Raw genomic sequence first — 15,491 nt, 5'->3', positions numbered from 1 at the left:
TCCATGGCTGACAGTTGTCAGTCGCAGCCTGTCTCCTCCTTCCCTCACAGCTATTATATTAAAGGCTCATTCCCCCGTGTGATCCCCATTTACTCCACCTGATCCTCAGTCTCACACACACTGAGATGGATGGCAACACTTACGGTAAGACACCAACATCTCTCTGTTCTGTGTTTTATCAGAATGAATGATTTTTACTTTGAATCTTTTTATTGTCTGTCAATATGTCTAATACATTAAGTTAGACATGGCTGATATTATAACATATAACTTTATTTGCCTTTGCATTTATAAGCAGCATAGAACCAATAACATATTAGAAAAAAGTGCATTTTAGGGGTTTATTAGTGTATTTGTTCATAATTTGTTTACTCTCAAACTAAGAAGATCATTCGGACTGACAGCAAAGTGCAGCAGTCCCTCCATCATACAACAACAAACCAGGACAGCGTCTCTCACTGTGCATCCTGTAGCTGACTTGCATCACTTTTGGTTGACGTTCTAATAATTTAGTTCATGCTGATTAATGTGATGACAATGGCTGGGAGATTTTAAACAGCTAATACAGTGCTGTGCAAAAGACTTGAGTCCCCCCTCCATGTGTTGCTAGAAAAATGGGGATATCGATGCAGTGATTTATTGAAACATGCAAACTACATGGAAATACAGCACAGAGGCAAAAACTGAGTTTGTACAATTCAACCAGCTTCAAGATTAGTTTTTGAACTCTGAGGCAGCTTTCTGTCGTTTCTCTAAGCATCTTCAGGAATAGTTCTGCAGAGCTCTTCTTTGGATGTTTCTGTTCTCTGTCAGGATGATCCCACACTGTTTTAATAGTAATAATAATAATAGTAATAATATAATGTTGAGCTCTGGGGAGGCCGGTCCACGAACGATGGTGCTCCACTGTGTGTTCTCTATCCAGCTCTGCTTTCACTGCACTGATGGTGTGTTTGACATTATTTTCATAATGATACTTTTCTGAATTCATCATTTCATCAATTTTGACAAAACCTCCAACACCACTGTCTGAAAACCAACCCCAAAACATGACAGAGCCTTGTTGCATTTTAAAGATCACTGCAGGCATATTAGAGTACATATTGATGGTGATTTAAAGCAATGTTCACAGTTGGCTTCATTCCTCCATCAAACCTGCTGCCACTGATTTTCAGTCCAATTTCTGTGAAATCAGGTGTACTTCATCAGCATGCTAGACAGCCATCCTTCTGGCTCCAGAACAGCAGATGGGTCAGATGAAGGTCCTGGTCAGCTGTTTGCTTTTCCCCAATTTCTTAAGGACATGAGTTTCAGACATTGTTCATCTGCTGTCTTTCCTTTTTAGGCCACCTACTTCTTCTTTTGGGCTCTACTTTAATTTGTCTGACACGCTGCACACCATGCTGAGATAAACCAAGTTACCAAGAAAAGAAAGAAAATGATGTTTTCAACAGGCTGCTGGTAACAAAGTGCCTGAAAAGACTATTTAAAATTTCTTGTGGCAAACAAAAAAGTTCATCTGAAAATGGTGAGGTTCAGGTTTATTGTGTCTTTACCTTACAATTTAAAGTGGCTTGAGGTGACTGTTGTTTTGATCTGGTGCTATATAAATCCAATCAAATTTAATTAAATAAAATAAGTAAAAAAAGAAAGAGTGAATGTCCAAAGAAACATTTTTAAGAGCATCACCTAAAAGAAAGTCTGGGTCCTTAGAAATAAAAAAGAGAGGGATGGCTCAAGACTTTTGCACATAACTGTAACTTATATTCTAATTGTGTAGCTCATACATACATAATCATGTCATCATAATAAACTTAATCTCTGTAGATTAGCTTTATTATACCATGTATGGAATAACTGAATCAAAGGCCATCTAAAAAGAGTTGTGAAATATTTTTATGAAAGGTCGTCTTTAATGTGTTGTAAAGAGTAAACATAACTTTTGTTCCAGAGTTTGATGTCCTAGAGGTCCCCCCCCTCACCCCAACCAGTAAGGAGGTCTTCACTCAGGCTGTGAAAGCCAGCTTTGCAGGCTTCACTCAGGAGAGAGTCAGCTGTCACTTTCCACAGGGTACAGTGGGAGTGGGAGCTTTGATTAGTTGTCACGTGTTGCCGACTCCATTATTTATGCATGTGCATGTATATTTAGATCCTAGGTTGTGGTCGAAGTGGGAGGTGAACCACTGGCTGGACTGGTGCCAGGCTGAGTTTGGGCTCTGCTGCCTGGGCTCAGACCTCAGAGGTCTGGATGGCAGCGAGCTGTGTGGTCTTGACCAAGAGGCTTTCCTGGGCCTGCTGTCTGACTCAACTGCAGGGGAAATCCTGTGGGAGCACCTGGAGACCATGAGGAGAGGTGATAGCACTTTTATTGAAAAGCACAGAATTAGCTTTCAAGCCACATTGTTTTCTATCGTTGCACAAGAATGGCGAATAATTCAAAACTCTGAAATTTTAAATGGTCAGTTCTCTTTGCACACTCCTTTCTCTCAGCAAGCTTCATCAGGTCATTATATGGGATTTAAGACAGTGTTGAATAGATGTGCTGAGCCACATACTACCACCTGTATATGTTTGGACTATGAAAAAAATTAGAACTGCTTCAAACTTGATACTATTACTATCATCAGTGAAAAAATCATATAGTGATATATGGAATAGAGTAAACTGTATGCATAGTTCATTCACAGATGCGTTCATACTGATTGCGAATAAAGCCCATTGTCATTGAGAGAATGTGACTGCTCTTCTTCATTAGCCGTCTGCACGCACCACCCAATTGCAAGCTTGAGGCTTTTGTTGTTTTGTTGTCGTGTTTCCTTCAGAAAATTACTCAGAGATTGAGGGATGCTCAGACAGAGATAATTACCACATTCAGTATCATCCCAGTGAGAGCTCAGACCTCCACGATCTGGAACCAATGAGTGTGCAGCATGGAGGCCACTATCCAGCCTATTCACAACGTGGCAGCAGCAACATTAGCTCTGCAGCCCCGCTGCAGGAAATACGAGGGAATGGAGGTGAGACAGATCACATGATGATGAGTCATCAGTTGAATAAAAAGCATTACAGTCAGAATTGCTCCACAAAGGGAAAAATACCCAATATGGACAAAAGTAAGTGAGCCACATACAGTTTTAGAGCTGATGTTAATGCCAGAGGAGCTTACTGAGTGAGCAGAGCATTTATGTGGGCTGACAGGTGCTGTGGCTCGTAAACACATCCACTTTGCAGTTAGAGGACTTACAGCTGACGTGGAATATAATAATCGTTTCATGGTCGATGGGTCTTGGAGCCAGGGTTGTGAGTTTTTGAGGATCACTTGTGTTTTAGTATTGCTCTTTAGGAAAATGGTTGCTATTTCCCTTTATCCTTTCATTATCCTCCAGCAGTGTGTTTGGATCTTTAGTTATGTTCTTGTTGAGCCCACGTGTCTCTGTTATGTAATATTTCCCTTCTTGTGTCCCCAGTTGTGTGTGGACATCTCTGTGTCTTGTCTCTGTGGTTTACTTGTGTCGAGTTTGTATGCCTTTGTCCTGGACTCAGTGATCGTTACTTCCTGTCTTATTTTATTTGTTACTTATCTCCTGTGCACTGTCTTTAGTTTTGCTTCCTTTGCCTTGTTTCCCAGTGAGTTTCAGCTGTGTTCCCCGGTGTTTCCATCTCCCTGTGTACATATGATCCGAGTCTCCCTCAGTTCTTTGCCGTGTCCTCCCTGCAGCTGTGTTTTCTGTGTTTCATCCTTGTGGAAGGAGGCTCTGGACTGTGCTCAGCATTAAAGCTCTCTTCTTCAGTTAGTTAATTTTAGTTACTTTATTACATCAGCTCATTTTTGGAAGACTGTAGACTAATCTACAGTTTGATATGACCACTCAGTTGAGCTGGCAGACATCACTTGATTCTGTTTCCAATTTGTGTCCAGGGACAGGCTCAGAAGTGGAGAGTGTTCCCGGGGATGTGTTTGCCGCATCATGGGATGCTCCGCACCATGATGTCCAGCCAGTAATGGAAGAGAGCATGTCTGAAAATGCCTTCATGTTACCTCAGCAACAGAGGAACTTCAGGGAATGTGCAGACAGCAAAACTGATCTGGAGACAGCTGTAATACCAGTAGCAGTTCTTGCTGGCTACACTGGTGAGTAGAGTGGCTGAAGGAGTTAAACGATAAGGTGTAGCCATGAGGTAAGCATACTCATTTGTTCTGTCATGTCTCAATAGGCAGTGGGCCCATTCAGCTCTGGCAGTTTCTGCTGGAGCTTCTGACAGACCGCAGCTGTCAGTCGTGTATAAGCTGGACAGGAAATGGCTGGGAGTTCAAACTGACGGATCCCGACGAGGTCATTAATGCTGAGTTCACAACATATGAAGGGCCACATTTCAATTAGGGCATTTTTCACTTTGTAATGGCATATTTGTAACCTCCACATGTTCCACTCTGCAATAAAAGCACCAAAGAACCTTCTTCTGTGAGCTGACATTGCTAACTACTGCTTCACTAATTGTCATTTAGAAATCATCATGTTGCTGTCATAAAAAGGAAACACGAGGCTTATTCTGCTGGTGTTTACATGTGGATTATTTCTTCAGGTGGCACTGCTGTGGGGTCGCAGGAAGAACAAACCTAAGATGAATTATGAGAAGCTGAGCCGTGGTTTGCGCTACTACTATGACAAGAACATTATTCGCAAAACCGCTGGCAAACGCTACGTCTATCGCTTCGTATGCAACCTGCAAGGCCTTCTTGGATATGAGCCTGGGGAGCTGCATGCCACACTGAACATCAGCAGTAAGAGTCTATAGTGAGGCAAGAAAAAGGAACAGTTAAGCGTCTTACAGTTTTCACTTTACATGACACAGCTCAGCGCATGTGCTTGTTTGACGAAATGGAAGTGGTGTACCACTTTGTCTCTGTCACTGTCAAATAATAGAAATCAATTCATGTCAGTTCATTTTAAAAGTTATTTATTCCTCTGTAAATAGTTAAGGCACATGGACTCGTTTAGCAATCCTTTGTATATTTAACTTATACTATAAACATCAATTAAAAGAAATAAACATCAATGAAACCGTAAATGAATTACAGCTGATTTCTATCTGCTTCATCTCAGAGAAACATTCTCATTCATTTCTCTTCTTTTGCTTATCCAGTTCAGGGTCAGCAACGGGCGGGAGTCAATCCCAGCTGCCATAGTTTGAGAGGAAGGACAGAGCCAGGACAGGTCATCAGGCAGGGCTAACACAGAGTGCCATATTGCAACAACTGTTAAATGGTAAAAAATGGCCTGTATTTATATAGCGCTTTACTAGTCCCTAAGGACCCCAAAGCGCTTTACATATCCAGTCATCCACCCATTCACACACTGGTGAATGGGTGTCAGCCACCCTGCGGCACACTGACAGAGGCGAGGCTGCCGGACACTGGCGCCACCGGTCCCTCTGACCACCACCAGTAGGCAACGGGTGAAGTGTCTTGCCCAAGGACACAACGACCAAGACTGTCCAAGCCAGGGCTCGAACCAGCAACCTTCCGATTACAAGGCGAGCTCCCAACTCTTGAGCCACGATCGGCCCAACTGTTGCCTCAAGGTGCTTTATATTGGTAAATGGATGGGTTCTTATACAACATCTTTCTATTGTACTAAAGCACTCCATACAACAAACCTCAATTAACCATTCAGACAAGCATGTTTCTCGACACCTAAGTGCTTTCTAGCTAACATTCAAATCTAGTGGACGCCTCGGAAAGCAACTTGGGGTTAGTATACTGCCCAAAGACACTTTGTTATGCAGACTGGAGCAGAGATCAAACCACCAACCTTCCAATTAGTAGGCAACCTGCTCTAATGCCTGAGCTACAGGCAGCCAATTATGAGCAAAAAACAAAAAACCCTAACAATCACATGACCCCCTGTGTCAGGGGCCACTTGCAGTCCATACACTTTGCCTTGAACAAATCGAATGCAATTTGACCCTCGAAGTGACATTTTTTTGTTAGGGATGATTTGTTTGTTTGAGTTCAATGTTAAAATAAGTTCTTTAAAAAGCCCAAATATGCCAGATTTAATATGAAGGCGATATGAGCAGAGAGCACAAACATGCTGAGGGATAGGCTGTGTTAGTTCAGTGAGAGAGTCACAAACTAGTGTGTAACCTTATGTCTGAATTTTTAATTTGTTAAATACGAACACATTGATAGCAGAAGTGCTGCCTCATGTCTAACCAGAAAGCGAGGCCCAATGTGTTTATTTGGTAGTTCATCGAAAGGCTTCAGTTAAGAGGGAGGAAAAACATTTGCGTTCACGTTTGCAGTTTTCTCTTGTTATACAATATTTGACATTTTAAAAAACAAACAACCCTCACATGAGATGACAGTGCTAACAGTGGCCCACAGCTCATTTAAGTTTGAGACGCCTTCCCTCTTGGTGACAGTGGGAAGGAAAAACTCCCTTTTAACAGGAAGAAACCTCCAGCAGAACCAGGCTCAGGGAGGGGCGAACATCTCCCACGATCAGTTGGGGGTGAGATGAGGAAGACAGAACAAAGACACACTGTGGAAGAGAGCCGGAAGTGAATAATAACTGTTGAGAACACAGGGACAACCCACACAGAGAGACTGTGATTGACTGGGAGACTGAAACCTTGCTGTGAGTGGACAGTGCTCCCTAATGTGTAGCCTGGAGGAGCACGTCTCTGCCTACCACCCACTTTATAGCTGTCACAATGAAATGAGTATCCTTTTAATCATGTTAAAAGGAGAAATAAATAAGACGATGGCATTAAAACAAGGAGAGATGTAAGAAAAAGAAATGAATCTAGTGAATTTAAAAAGAAAGAAATGCTGTTCTGATTCTCAGTATGAGATGGACATGTATCCACAAAGCTTTAAATGACTGAAAACACATTTCAGCTGACTGAAACTTAAGAAAAAGGAAAAATCAGACTTTAAAAAACTCACTGAATGGCACCATATCAATGAATTTCCTACTCAGGAAATGTTTTTAGACTGACTGTGAGTCAGTGACCTTACATGTATTTTCATTTTTCTGAATATATTATGACTTATCTGCCACCCCAGAAGCTAGACTAAAATGCAAACAAAGGGAACATAGTAAGTATAATACCTCTGAATGTAGCAGATCATTCACCACACCCCCCCGACAGCATCAAGCATCAGGTTTAGATCAGAAATGGCTGAATGCTGATTTAATTTCATCCCTCAGAGAACAGGAAACAGAAACAGAGCGAGAGTGTCAAGTGTGTGAGGATTAATTCCACCACTTACCCTCCTGAGGTGTGCTAATGGAAGAGCCATCAAGGGGAAAAGTGTGTGTCTTTGTCTGAGCCTGAGTGTACGAGGATAGATAATTTATTCAGGACAGAGCAAGTGTATGTTCATGTACAGAATGTGACATAAAACCTGGTGTTTTCTACCAGATACATTTCTCTTTAAGAGCTAATTATGACTTTATGCTTTCCTTTCAACCCTGAGAGTTTCTGAATATGTTCGCCCTGGAAGGAGTGTTTCAATAGAGTTTGGTTACATAAAGCTGCTTGGCCAAAAGGTTATTACAAATTAAGTCAATAAATATGCAAAGGCAAAAACAGGTTGGCCAAGTTGGTCCTGCTCAGCAGAAAGACCAAAGTAATACACCACCTGAAATTAATACTAAATAGAAATCTCCGAGCTGAAGATGATTTCTCAAAAGTACGCATTTAACGTCTTTTTTATAATCTGCTTTTTATGTTAACACACGTTACAAACTGGCCTTGCAAACAAAGCTCCTCACAATGACTCAAACCACTCTGAAATAAATCTGCTCAAGTGGGAGTGAAAAGGCAAGAAATCAATAACATAGCCCTGAAATGTATAACACAGGTTAAATTAGAAGGCCTGATTTCTCTGCAGGAGCTGACGTGTCTAGCTAACCACACACACATGCACTGCACTTCACCTGTGCACTGACGTGAAAAGCAAAGACAGTTGGCTGAGCAAGAGTGAATACATCAATTAGGCTCCATCCATTTAGTCCACCCACCACCAGCTGATCCTTGGTTAAAAAAACAAAAAAAACAAACAAAAATACAAAAAACACCTCCTGACAGCGATTCTGAGATCCCGCTGTACCCGAGTCCATGAGAGGAATCATGTGGTGAGCTGCCCAACTGGAACCATTATGGAGCTTGTGCAGCTTGCATATATTCACAGTGAGAACTTCACATCACTGGGAATTTGGACTACAAGATGCCCTTTTATTATTTAGGGAGGGTTCAGATTGACTCTCTACCAGTATTATGTACTATAGTTTGTAATACCACCAACTGCTGGTCAGATCTCAAAGTAGCTTGGCTGCTATGCTTAGTTTTAGCTACTGGATTGTATGTACGGAGGCTGCATATTGGCCCTAAGCTTTGATGCAACACATGTTGTGTACCAGCATACCTACTGTATGCCTCATACTATATAAAGACGTCAAAACTGCGGATCAAAAATATTAAACCTCTGAAATATGTCGGCATCTGTCTGGTTTTGTATTTTGTCCTTTTTGTCTCCCCAGTCTGTCATGTCTCTCCGTATCCCCGATCTCAGTGTCAAGTTCACGTTTCTTAGTCTGAGTCTCACTGTGTGTGTGTGTGTGTGTGTGTGTGTGTGTGTGTTTGTGTGTGTGTGTGTTACTTCCTGTTTTATTTTGTCCTTTGTGTGTGATGTTCAGCTTTGCTGAATATATATTGTCTGCATCTCCCTCTGTTCCTCATTGTGTTCTCCCTCATGATGCGCACCACCTCTGCTTGAGTGTAGCTTTGTATTTCTCATTGATTACTGTACTGTTGATTCTGATTCACTACTGTAACACTCTCTATTTAGACATGTGTCACTCAAGCCTGTCTCGCCTGCAACTTGTTCAAAATGCAGCCGCAAGGCTCCTGACGGGTACCAGAAAGAGAGAGAGTATTACTCTGATACTCGCATCTCTACATTGGCTGCCAGTTAAATATAAAATTGATTTTAAGGTTTTATTATTTGTTTTTAAACCTCTCCATGGTTTGGCTCCAGGTTACATTTCAGATCTTCTTAGCTTGCACCTACCCACTTGAACTCTGCGCTCCTCCAGTCAGATGCTTTTATTACTTCCACGCTCCCAGTTCAAATCTAGAGGTGACAGGCTTTCTCCATTGCCGCCCCGAGACTCTGGAACAGTCTTCCCTCTTCCTCCTTGGAAATCTTCAAATCAAATCTGAAGACCTACCTATTTTCCAAGGCTTTCGGATCTCTCTGACACCTCTTTTATTCAGTTTTATTATTCTGGTCTTTTATCTCATTGGATGATGTTTGCATGTGTATACTTATACATGTATTTTATGTTCACGTATGTGTGCCTGTGTGTGATGTGTACACTTTTGTATATGTATGTGCATATGTGCATGTACACATATATTTTTACAAACATATATGGCTGTCTCACAATCTTTTCTATAATGTTTTGATCTTATCTATTTTAATTATTTTTATTTGATTATATTATCCCTCTGTTCAGCACTTTGGCCAACACTTGATGTCCTTTAAATGTGCTATATAAATAAAGATCACTTGACTTGACTTAATTTTCACTACTTTTTGATAGCAATAAAGCTGTGATTTTGACTGTTTGCAGAGTCCTGAATTCTGCCACATGACATGCTTTTGTCACGACAGTATCATTAGCTAAAAAATGGAGAGAGGTGGAGGAATCTTTTCAGAACTGTTCCTTTAATGTAAATAGCAATGGCACACTATAAAAACACCTCTACACATACGAATATATACTAGCATATTTAAAATGTCATAAGCCTAAAAAGTCTTCATCTAAGACCCTTTTTACCTTTAAGAAGCTGTTTTATACAGCATCACTCATTTAAAAAATGCTCAATATCGTATGCTAACTTTACCCACTGACTTCACCAAGTACTTTATACTTAAACACCAAAAAATGTATAAAACAAACAGAAAAAATTCAGATGCAAAGGTTTTATTATTTCTTTGAATCTATTTTTATTTGGGAGCACATGATCACTAATAGCTTAGTCACAAGTTCAGGTCAAAAGCTTATCAGCCAGTAAATATGCTCAAAACACAACAAATAGTGTCATGCTCAGGTGAGCACCTAATGCTGTGTGAAAAGTGCGTGAAACCATGAAAATATGATTAGAAACTATTGACTTATTGTTTCTCTCTCACAGTCTTTAAGGCAGATTTGAGACATACGTACGAGTTTCAAATCACTGTAACAATACTCCGCTTAAACCACACATGCTCCAAGTGATTTTAATCATTTATAACCTATTGTTAGAAAAATTCTCTTATGAAGTGAGACACAGTGAGACACACAGTAGCGAGCTCCAACGCATTTATTTACTTGAAAGGAAGGAAAAGCATACACAGTGAACGTCTCTGCAAGTTCCATTTTTACACTCCTTCCAACGTTATCTTAGGAACATACGTGTGTGACGCTCTTACAGGAAAGCAGGGTTTAGAGTACATCTTTTTGTGATAGCTGTTGATGCGCTTTTCATATATACATAAAAAGGTTGATATAGACATAACAATTTATAATGAATCATAATCAAATACTTTAATTAACTTAAAGAAATTATGTGGTTACAGATTCTCCAACTGTATAATCTTGTTATTTTCACTGTGGAGGATGTGCAAAAGGGTGTGACTATTGCACTGTGTACTGTGCATTACACTGAGGAGTCGTACAGACAGATATCCACAGGCAGGAAAGATTTCCTGTGTCATCCAGTGGTGCACTTGTGTAATCTCATTCTCTCACTGAATGTGCTCCTGTGACTGGCTGGCATGTCACAGAGCGGGTGGAAGGTATTGTCCAACGTTGTCCTTATCTTGGACAACATCCACCTCTCCAACACCACCTTAAGGGAGTCCAGCTCCACCCCCCCACAATATTACTGGCCTTGCAGAACCAGTTTCTTGATCTGCAATTGATGTTGGCATTTATGGCCCCTTAACTTGCAACATCAGAGGATGGCACTGACCACAGCAGACTCCTAGAAAATCATGAGCACTTTCCCACAGATGTTAAAAGACCTCAGCTGCCTCTGGCCCTTCCTATGCCCTATGTGTACTCTAGGGTATTTACAGTCCTCCACAATGTCCAAGGGGAGAGGTCCCTTGTCCCTTGGGGTGCCCCTGTGTTGCTGATCACCTTGTCAGACCTTGTGGTCTTCCTGTCAGGCAATCAACAATCCACAATTTTGTTGTATATGTACAGTCAAGGACGAGCCTTTCTAGGATCTTCATGACGTGCAAAGTCAGTGCCACTGGTCTGTAATCCTGGGGAACACTGGGACATGTAGTGTGCCAGCAGCATCCCAATATGACACATAACAGCACTGCTCTTTAAAATACTTGAATCAATATAAGTTTATGATTTAATCACATCCTTAAAATGACACGCTCACCATTAAATAAATCTGCAATGGCTGCAATCGCAGCATTGTGAAATGGTGAAAGATGTACCTTTATGATCAATGATCTTCTTTAATAAACTGTTCACCATCACCTCACCTTATCTAATGATATGCACTGATGAGATAAACTAAATACTGACTTGAGGTGAGAGTTTTCTTGATTTTGTGCCATATAAATAAAATAAATTATGTTCTGCAGTGGGCATTTGCAACTTCATTAAATGTATTTATCATGATTTATTAGCAATAAAAAAAACGATGTTGTGCTGCCAAAACAGCAGATAAAAATGATTCAACAGAGACAAGAGGAAGCATCAAATAGTTTTATTGCCAGTCAATTAAAGAGAATTTAAGAAGTGTGTCCGTTCTACATATCCAGTGAGTGTTTATGGCAACAATGTGATACAGTGTTTGTGTGTCATTGTGAATTCTGTTTCTTCCACTGTTCTGGTGTGAGGGTCTTCTGTTCAAAAGCATGGATCTCTTTCAGCTCCTCGGCTAGACAAGCATTCACCATCCTGCCAACACACAGTACACACAGCACAGTGAGCTTTAAGGCTGCAGAAACGGCTAGAAAGGAGTTTCACTGAAACCCACACAGACGTATAATCTGAGCAAAAGTCCTGCGTTACACTTCATTTCTTTATATTTTGCTAGGAAAAGAGAAAATATTTGCTGTGGTTTATGGAAATGTGCAGACATATGTTGAAATACAGCATCTAAGGCAAAAACTCCATTTGCACAGTTCTAACCAGCTTGAAAGGCAACACTGAACACTCTGAGGCTGCTTCAGGTCATTTTCAGGAATAGTTCTCCTTCATGAAGGAAATTCAAAGCTCCTCTTTGGATGTTTCTGCCTTTGTTCTGTGTCAGGATAATCCCACACAGCTTCAATAATGTCGAGCTCTGGGGAGGCTAGTCCATGACTGACTGTGCTCCACTGTGTGTTCTTCTATCCAGGTATGATTTAACTGCACTGGTGGGATCATTGCCATGCTCCACAACAACGATCAGAGCCTCCACTGTGTTTTAAAGATGACTCTAGCCATGCAAAGTCTTGCACTAATAGCCATTTAGGAATCACTTGGTATTTGCAAAAATACTTGGTGTTTTATTGTTTACATTTTTCATATATTCAATTAAAGTAATTGGAACAAAATATGTGTTTTTGCAGTACGCTACTATTAAAGTGTCTAAAGACACAATATAAAATTCTTTGCCTAGTTTTCTGTTACATGTAGCCATAACACAGGTTCATCCCTTGAGCCTTTTTTACTTCTTAACCCAAGAAGGTTAAGGTTACAGAGAAACAAATAAACCATCCACAGCTTTGTTTTGTCATCAGCACCTCATACATACACACTGGCACACGTGTTATTACCTGTGTCTCTGTAGCAGTGGTTTGTTCTCAAACTGGGGTGAAACCACCAGCACTTTGAAGCTGGCAGCACATCTGTTGGGTGATGTATCCTCCACCTCCTGGTTAAGCACAAGATCAAGTATGTGAGTATCTTTACTTAAGACAAATAATCTAAATACTTCTATAAAAATACATTTCAAGGTCATTATTACTCATCCTTTATTATAAAAGGTAGATTTGCAATAGTTGTGTGAAATTAAACTATTGAGTATCAAGCTGCAACTAACATTTTCATAACCAAATAATGTGCTCATTATTTGCTGCATTAATCAATTCATTGTTTGCATTATTTAAAAACAGTGAGATAGCATCACCATTACCCAGAAGCCAAACTGACACCTTACTGTACTTCCTCTGAAATATACTGGTTTATATGCCATTAGAAAAAGAACTCATGTAAAGTTTGAAAAGTACACTGATGTAAGTGCACCTTCTTTCATTCCAGCAATGCACAATATTACAACATGGTGTCAATAATTATAGCTCAGATTTTTTTTATGGTAGTTTCATTTTAACAGAGGCAAAAACACATTACATCAAAGTTATAAACTGATTTGTGTGTCATGTGTAAAACATGAGTGAGTGGTGGTGAAACCCTTGTTGCCTAAAAAAAGCTTGTAGTTGGTCACCAGGCTTGCACACGTCTCATGAGACATTCTGGCCCAATCTTCACAGAAACTCTCAGCCCTTTAGGTTTGTTGGCTGCTGCTTGAAAATGTGAATTTTCAGCTCCATCCACAGATTTTCTATTGGAGTCCTGGAGACTGGCTAGGCCACTCTATGACCTTAATGTGCTTCTTATTTAGCCACTCCTTTGTTGCCTTGGTGGTACGGTTTGGGTTAGTGTTATGCTGGAAGACCCATCTTCAATGTTTTATGGTACATGGTCCTGCCCAGAGGTGGAAAGTAATGAAGTACAAATACTTTGGTACTGTACTTAAATATACTTTTAACATATCTGTACTTTACTTGAGTATTTATTTTTCTGACAACTGTACTTTTACTCCCTACATTTTTAAACAAATATCTGTACTTTCTTTACACATTTTCAAAACAGACCAGTTATTTCAGGTTCGACAGGATCATCTCTTATACTCGGGATTTTAAGTGGGCTGGAAAGTATTCAGGTGTTTGTAATGTTGAAGCCTTAACACAAAACACCCTCAAAGTATAGTGTTTCACCCTCCATGCTTGGTGTTCTTTGGGTCATAATGAGCATTTCTCTTTCTCCAAACATGGTGAGTCGAGTCGATGCCAAAGAGCTAAATTTTGGTTTCACCCGATCACTGCGCTTTCTCTCAAGCCTTCTCTGAATTATTTAGATGTTTCTTCCCTTCTTCAGCCTGGATTTCAGTCTGTTACAGCGTAGTGTGTTTTCCAGTGGTGTTCCAGGTGGCCTTGGTCCTAACTACCCTTGAAATAATCAACTCCTTCTGTCTAGTTTTGGGCTGATTCAACCGTTATCGTCCTCACCCATCATCTTTCATATGGTAAGATCTTGCATATGGCATACAACCCGGGATAATAGGGGGTCATTTAATATTTCTGCCATTTCTGAATTATAACAGTTGTCACCTTCTCACCAGCCTTCTTGCTTATGGTCTTGTAGCCCATTTCAGTCTTGTGCAAGTCTACAATCTTGTCCCTGATGTGCTTTGACAGCTCTCTTGTCTTGTATGTGATGGTGGAGAGGTTGGAAGTGAAGAAACTGATTATGTAGATCGGTGTGCTTCTTCCTCACATCCATGTCCAACTTAGAATTACAAATTAAACTAACAGGCATGTCTTTGAAATGCGGGAGGAATCACACAGACACATGGGCATCATGCAAATAGCACACATAAAGGAGCCAGCTGGGGTTCAAACCAGGAACCTTCTTTCTGTGAGGCAACAGACCTAACCACTGTGCTACAAAATGAGCCCTTATAGCTGTAAAATATTACTTCAAAGTTAAGTTTTGTTGTTAACGACTGAAAGCACTTTGAATGTGCCTATTATACACACACACACACACACACACACACACACACACACACTCTCTTAGGAACAGCCTTGAACCTACCACGTGCACTGCCGCCAGCTCTTTGATAAGTCTGTCCCGGATGTGATCAGCTGTTACCGACATGTCTACATGATATAAAACGGAAACAAACCGATTGTAGGGTTAGTGGTTAGCCGGACCGGCAGCTGCTTTATAGTTGTCACACTGGATCTGATGACTGATGTACACTGCCACTTAAAATAAGGGCGTTATATTCACTCGTGCATTTTCGGTATATTTAAAAGAAAAATGCTCTTCGACTGTTAAATCGTTGAAGATGAGAGTATTACCAAAGGCTGTGATGCTGTCGCTCCTTAGTGACTCTGTGCGGACGTCCTACTGGCCTCAGTCTTCGGCGCTGAGATCACAACAGACAGAAAGAAACACCAATCGCATTGTGTCAAATTAGACAGTGCCCAATCATTTGAGAGCCGTACATACAGTAGGCGGGACCTATTATTTAAAATAGCAAATCATAACACTAGAGGTCTATGCAGAAAGCCAAACTAAATTTTTGCAGTTTCGATTAATAAATCAGAAAAGACTGCACGTATCCGACATTTT

The 15,491-nt window shown here is 40.6% G+C and overlaps 2 protein-coding genes across 3 annotated transcripts; one reads left to right on the top strand and one right to left on the bottom strand.

Annotated features, from left to right (window-relative positions):
- Positions 1–1,210: 1,210 nt before the first annotated feature.
- On the top strand, positions 1,211–4,979 carry LOC134624112 (protein C-ets-2-like). The gene is made up of 7 exons (XM_063469085.1): positions 1,211–1,251; positions 1,929–2,071; positions 2,150–2,353; positions 2,823–3,017; positions 3,920–4,132; positions 4,216–4,334; positions 4,585–4,979. The coding sequence occupies exons 1-7, from the start codon at positions 1,211–1,213 to the stop codon at positions 4,795–4,797; spliced, it is 1,128 nt and encodes a 375-aa protein (XP_063325155.1). The 3' UTR covers positions 4,798–4,979.
- Positions 4,980–11,774: 6,795 nt separating this feature from the next.
- zgc:112271 (uncharacterized protein LOC553698 homolog) lies at positions 11,775–15,313 on the bottom strand. Of its 2 annotated transcripts, XM_063470401.1 has the most exons (4): positions 15,218–15,313; positions 14,949–15,013; positions 12,848–12,945; positions 11,775–11,984 (listed from the first exon to the last, which is right to left on the bottom strand). In XM_063470401.1, exons 2-4 carry the CDS (start codon positions 15,009–15,011, stop codon positions 11,885–11,887), a joined length of 261 nt encoding a protein of 86 aa, XP_063326471.1. In that variant the 5' UTR covers positions 15,012–15,013; positions 15,218–15,313; the 3' UTR covers positions 11,775–11,884. The 2 variants fall into 2 exon arrangements, with proteins under 2 accessions (XP_063326471.1, XP_063326472.1); XM_063470402.1 differs by lacking the exon at positions 15,218–15,313 and having other exon boundaries at positions 14,949–15,210.
- Between the last annotated feature and the right edge of the window lie 178 nt (positions 15,314–15,491).

This window comes from Pelmatolapia mariae, linkage group LG3_W, assembly GCF_036321145.2.
Source record: "Pelmatolapia mariae isolate MD_Pm_ZW linkage group LG3_W, Pm_UMD_F_2, whole genome shotgun sequence".
NCBI lineage: Eukaryota > Metazoa > Chordata > Actinopteri > Cichliformes > Cichlidae > Pelmatolapia > Pelmatolapia mariae.
The sequence above is the reverse complement of the archived record's forward strand: the minus strand, read 5'-3'. Positions and strand labels throughout refer to the sequence as shown.

Bases quoted from the DNA above. Each gene is read 5' to 3' on its own strand.
- LOC134624112 (XM_063469085.1), top strand. From the start codon at position 1,211: ATGCTAGACAGCCATCCTTCTGGCTCCAGAACAGCAGATGG. The intron at 1,252-1,928 runs GTCAGATGAAGG...TGTGTTGTAAAG, and splicing joins GGCTCCAGAACAGCAGATGG to AGTAAACATAACTTTTGTTC. The intron at 4,133-4,215 runs GTGAGTAGAGTG...ATGTCTCAATAG, and splicing joins AGTTCTTGCTGGCTACACTG to GCAGTGGGCCCATTCAGCTC.
- zgc:112271 (XM_063470401.1), bottom strand. From the start codon at position 15,011: ATGTCGGTAACAGCTGATCACATCCGGGACAGACTTATCAAAGAGCTG. The intron at 12,946-14,948 runs GTAGGTTCAAGG...GTGCTTAACCAG, and splicing joins AGCTGGCGGCAGTGCACGTG to GAGGTGGAGGATACATCACC. The intron at 11,985-12,847 runs GTAATAACACGT...GTGTGTTGGCAG, and splicing joins CCACTGCTACAGAGACACAG to GATGGTGAATGCTTGTCTAG.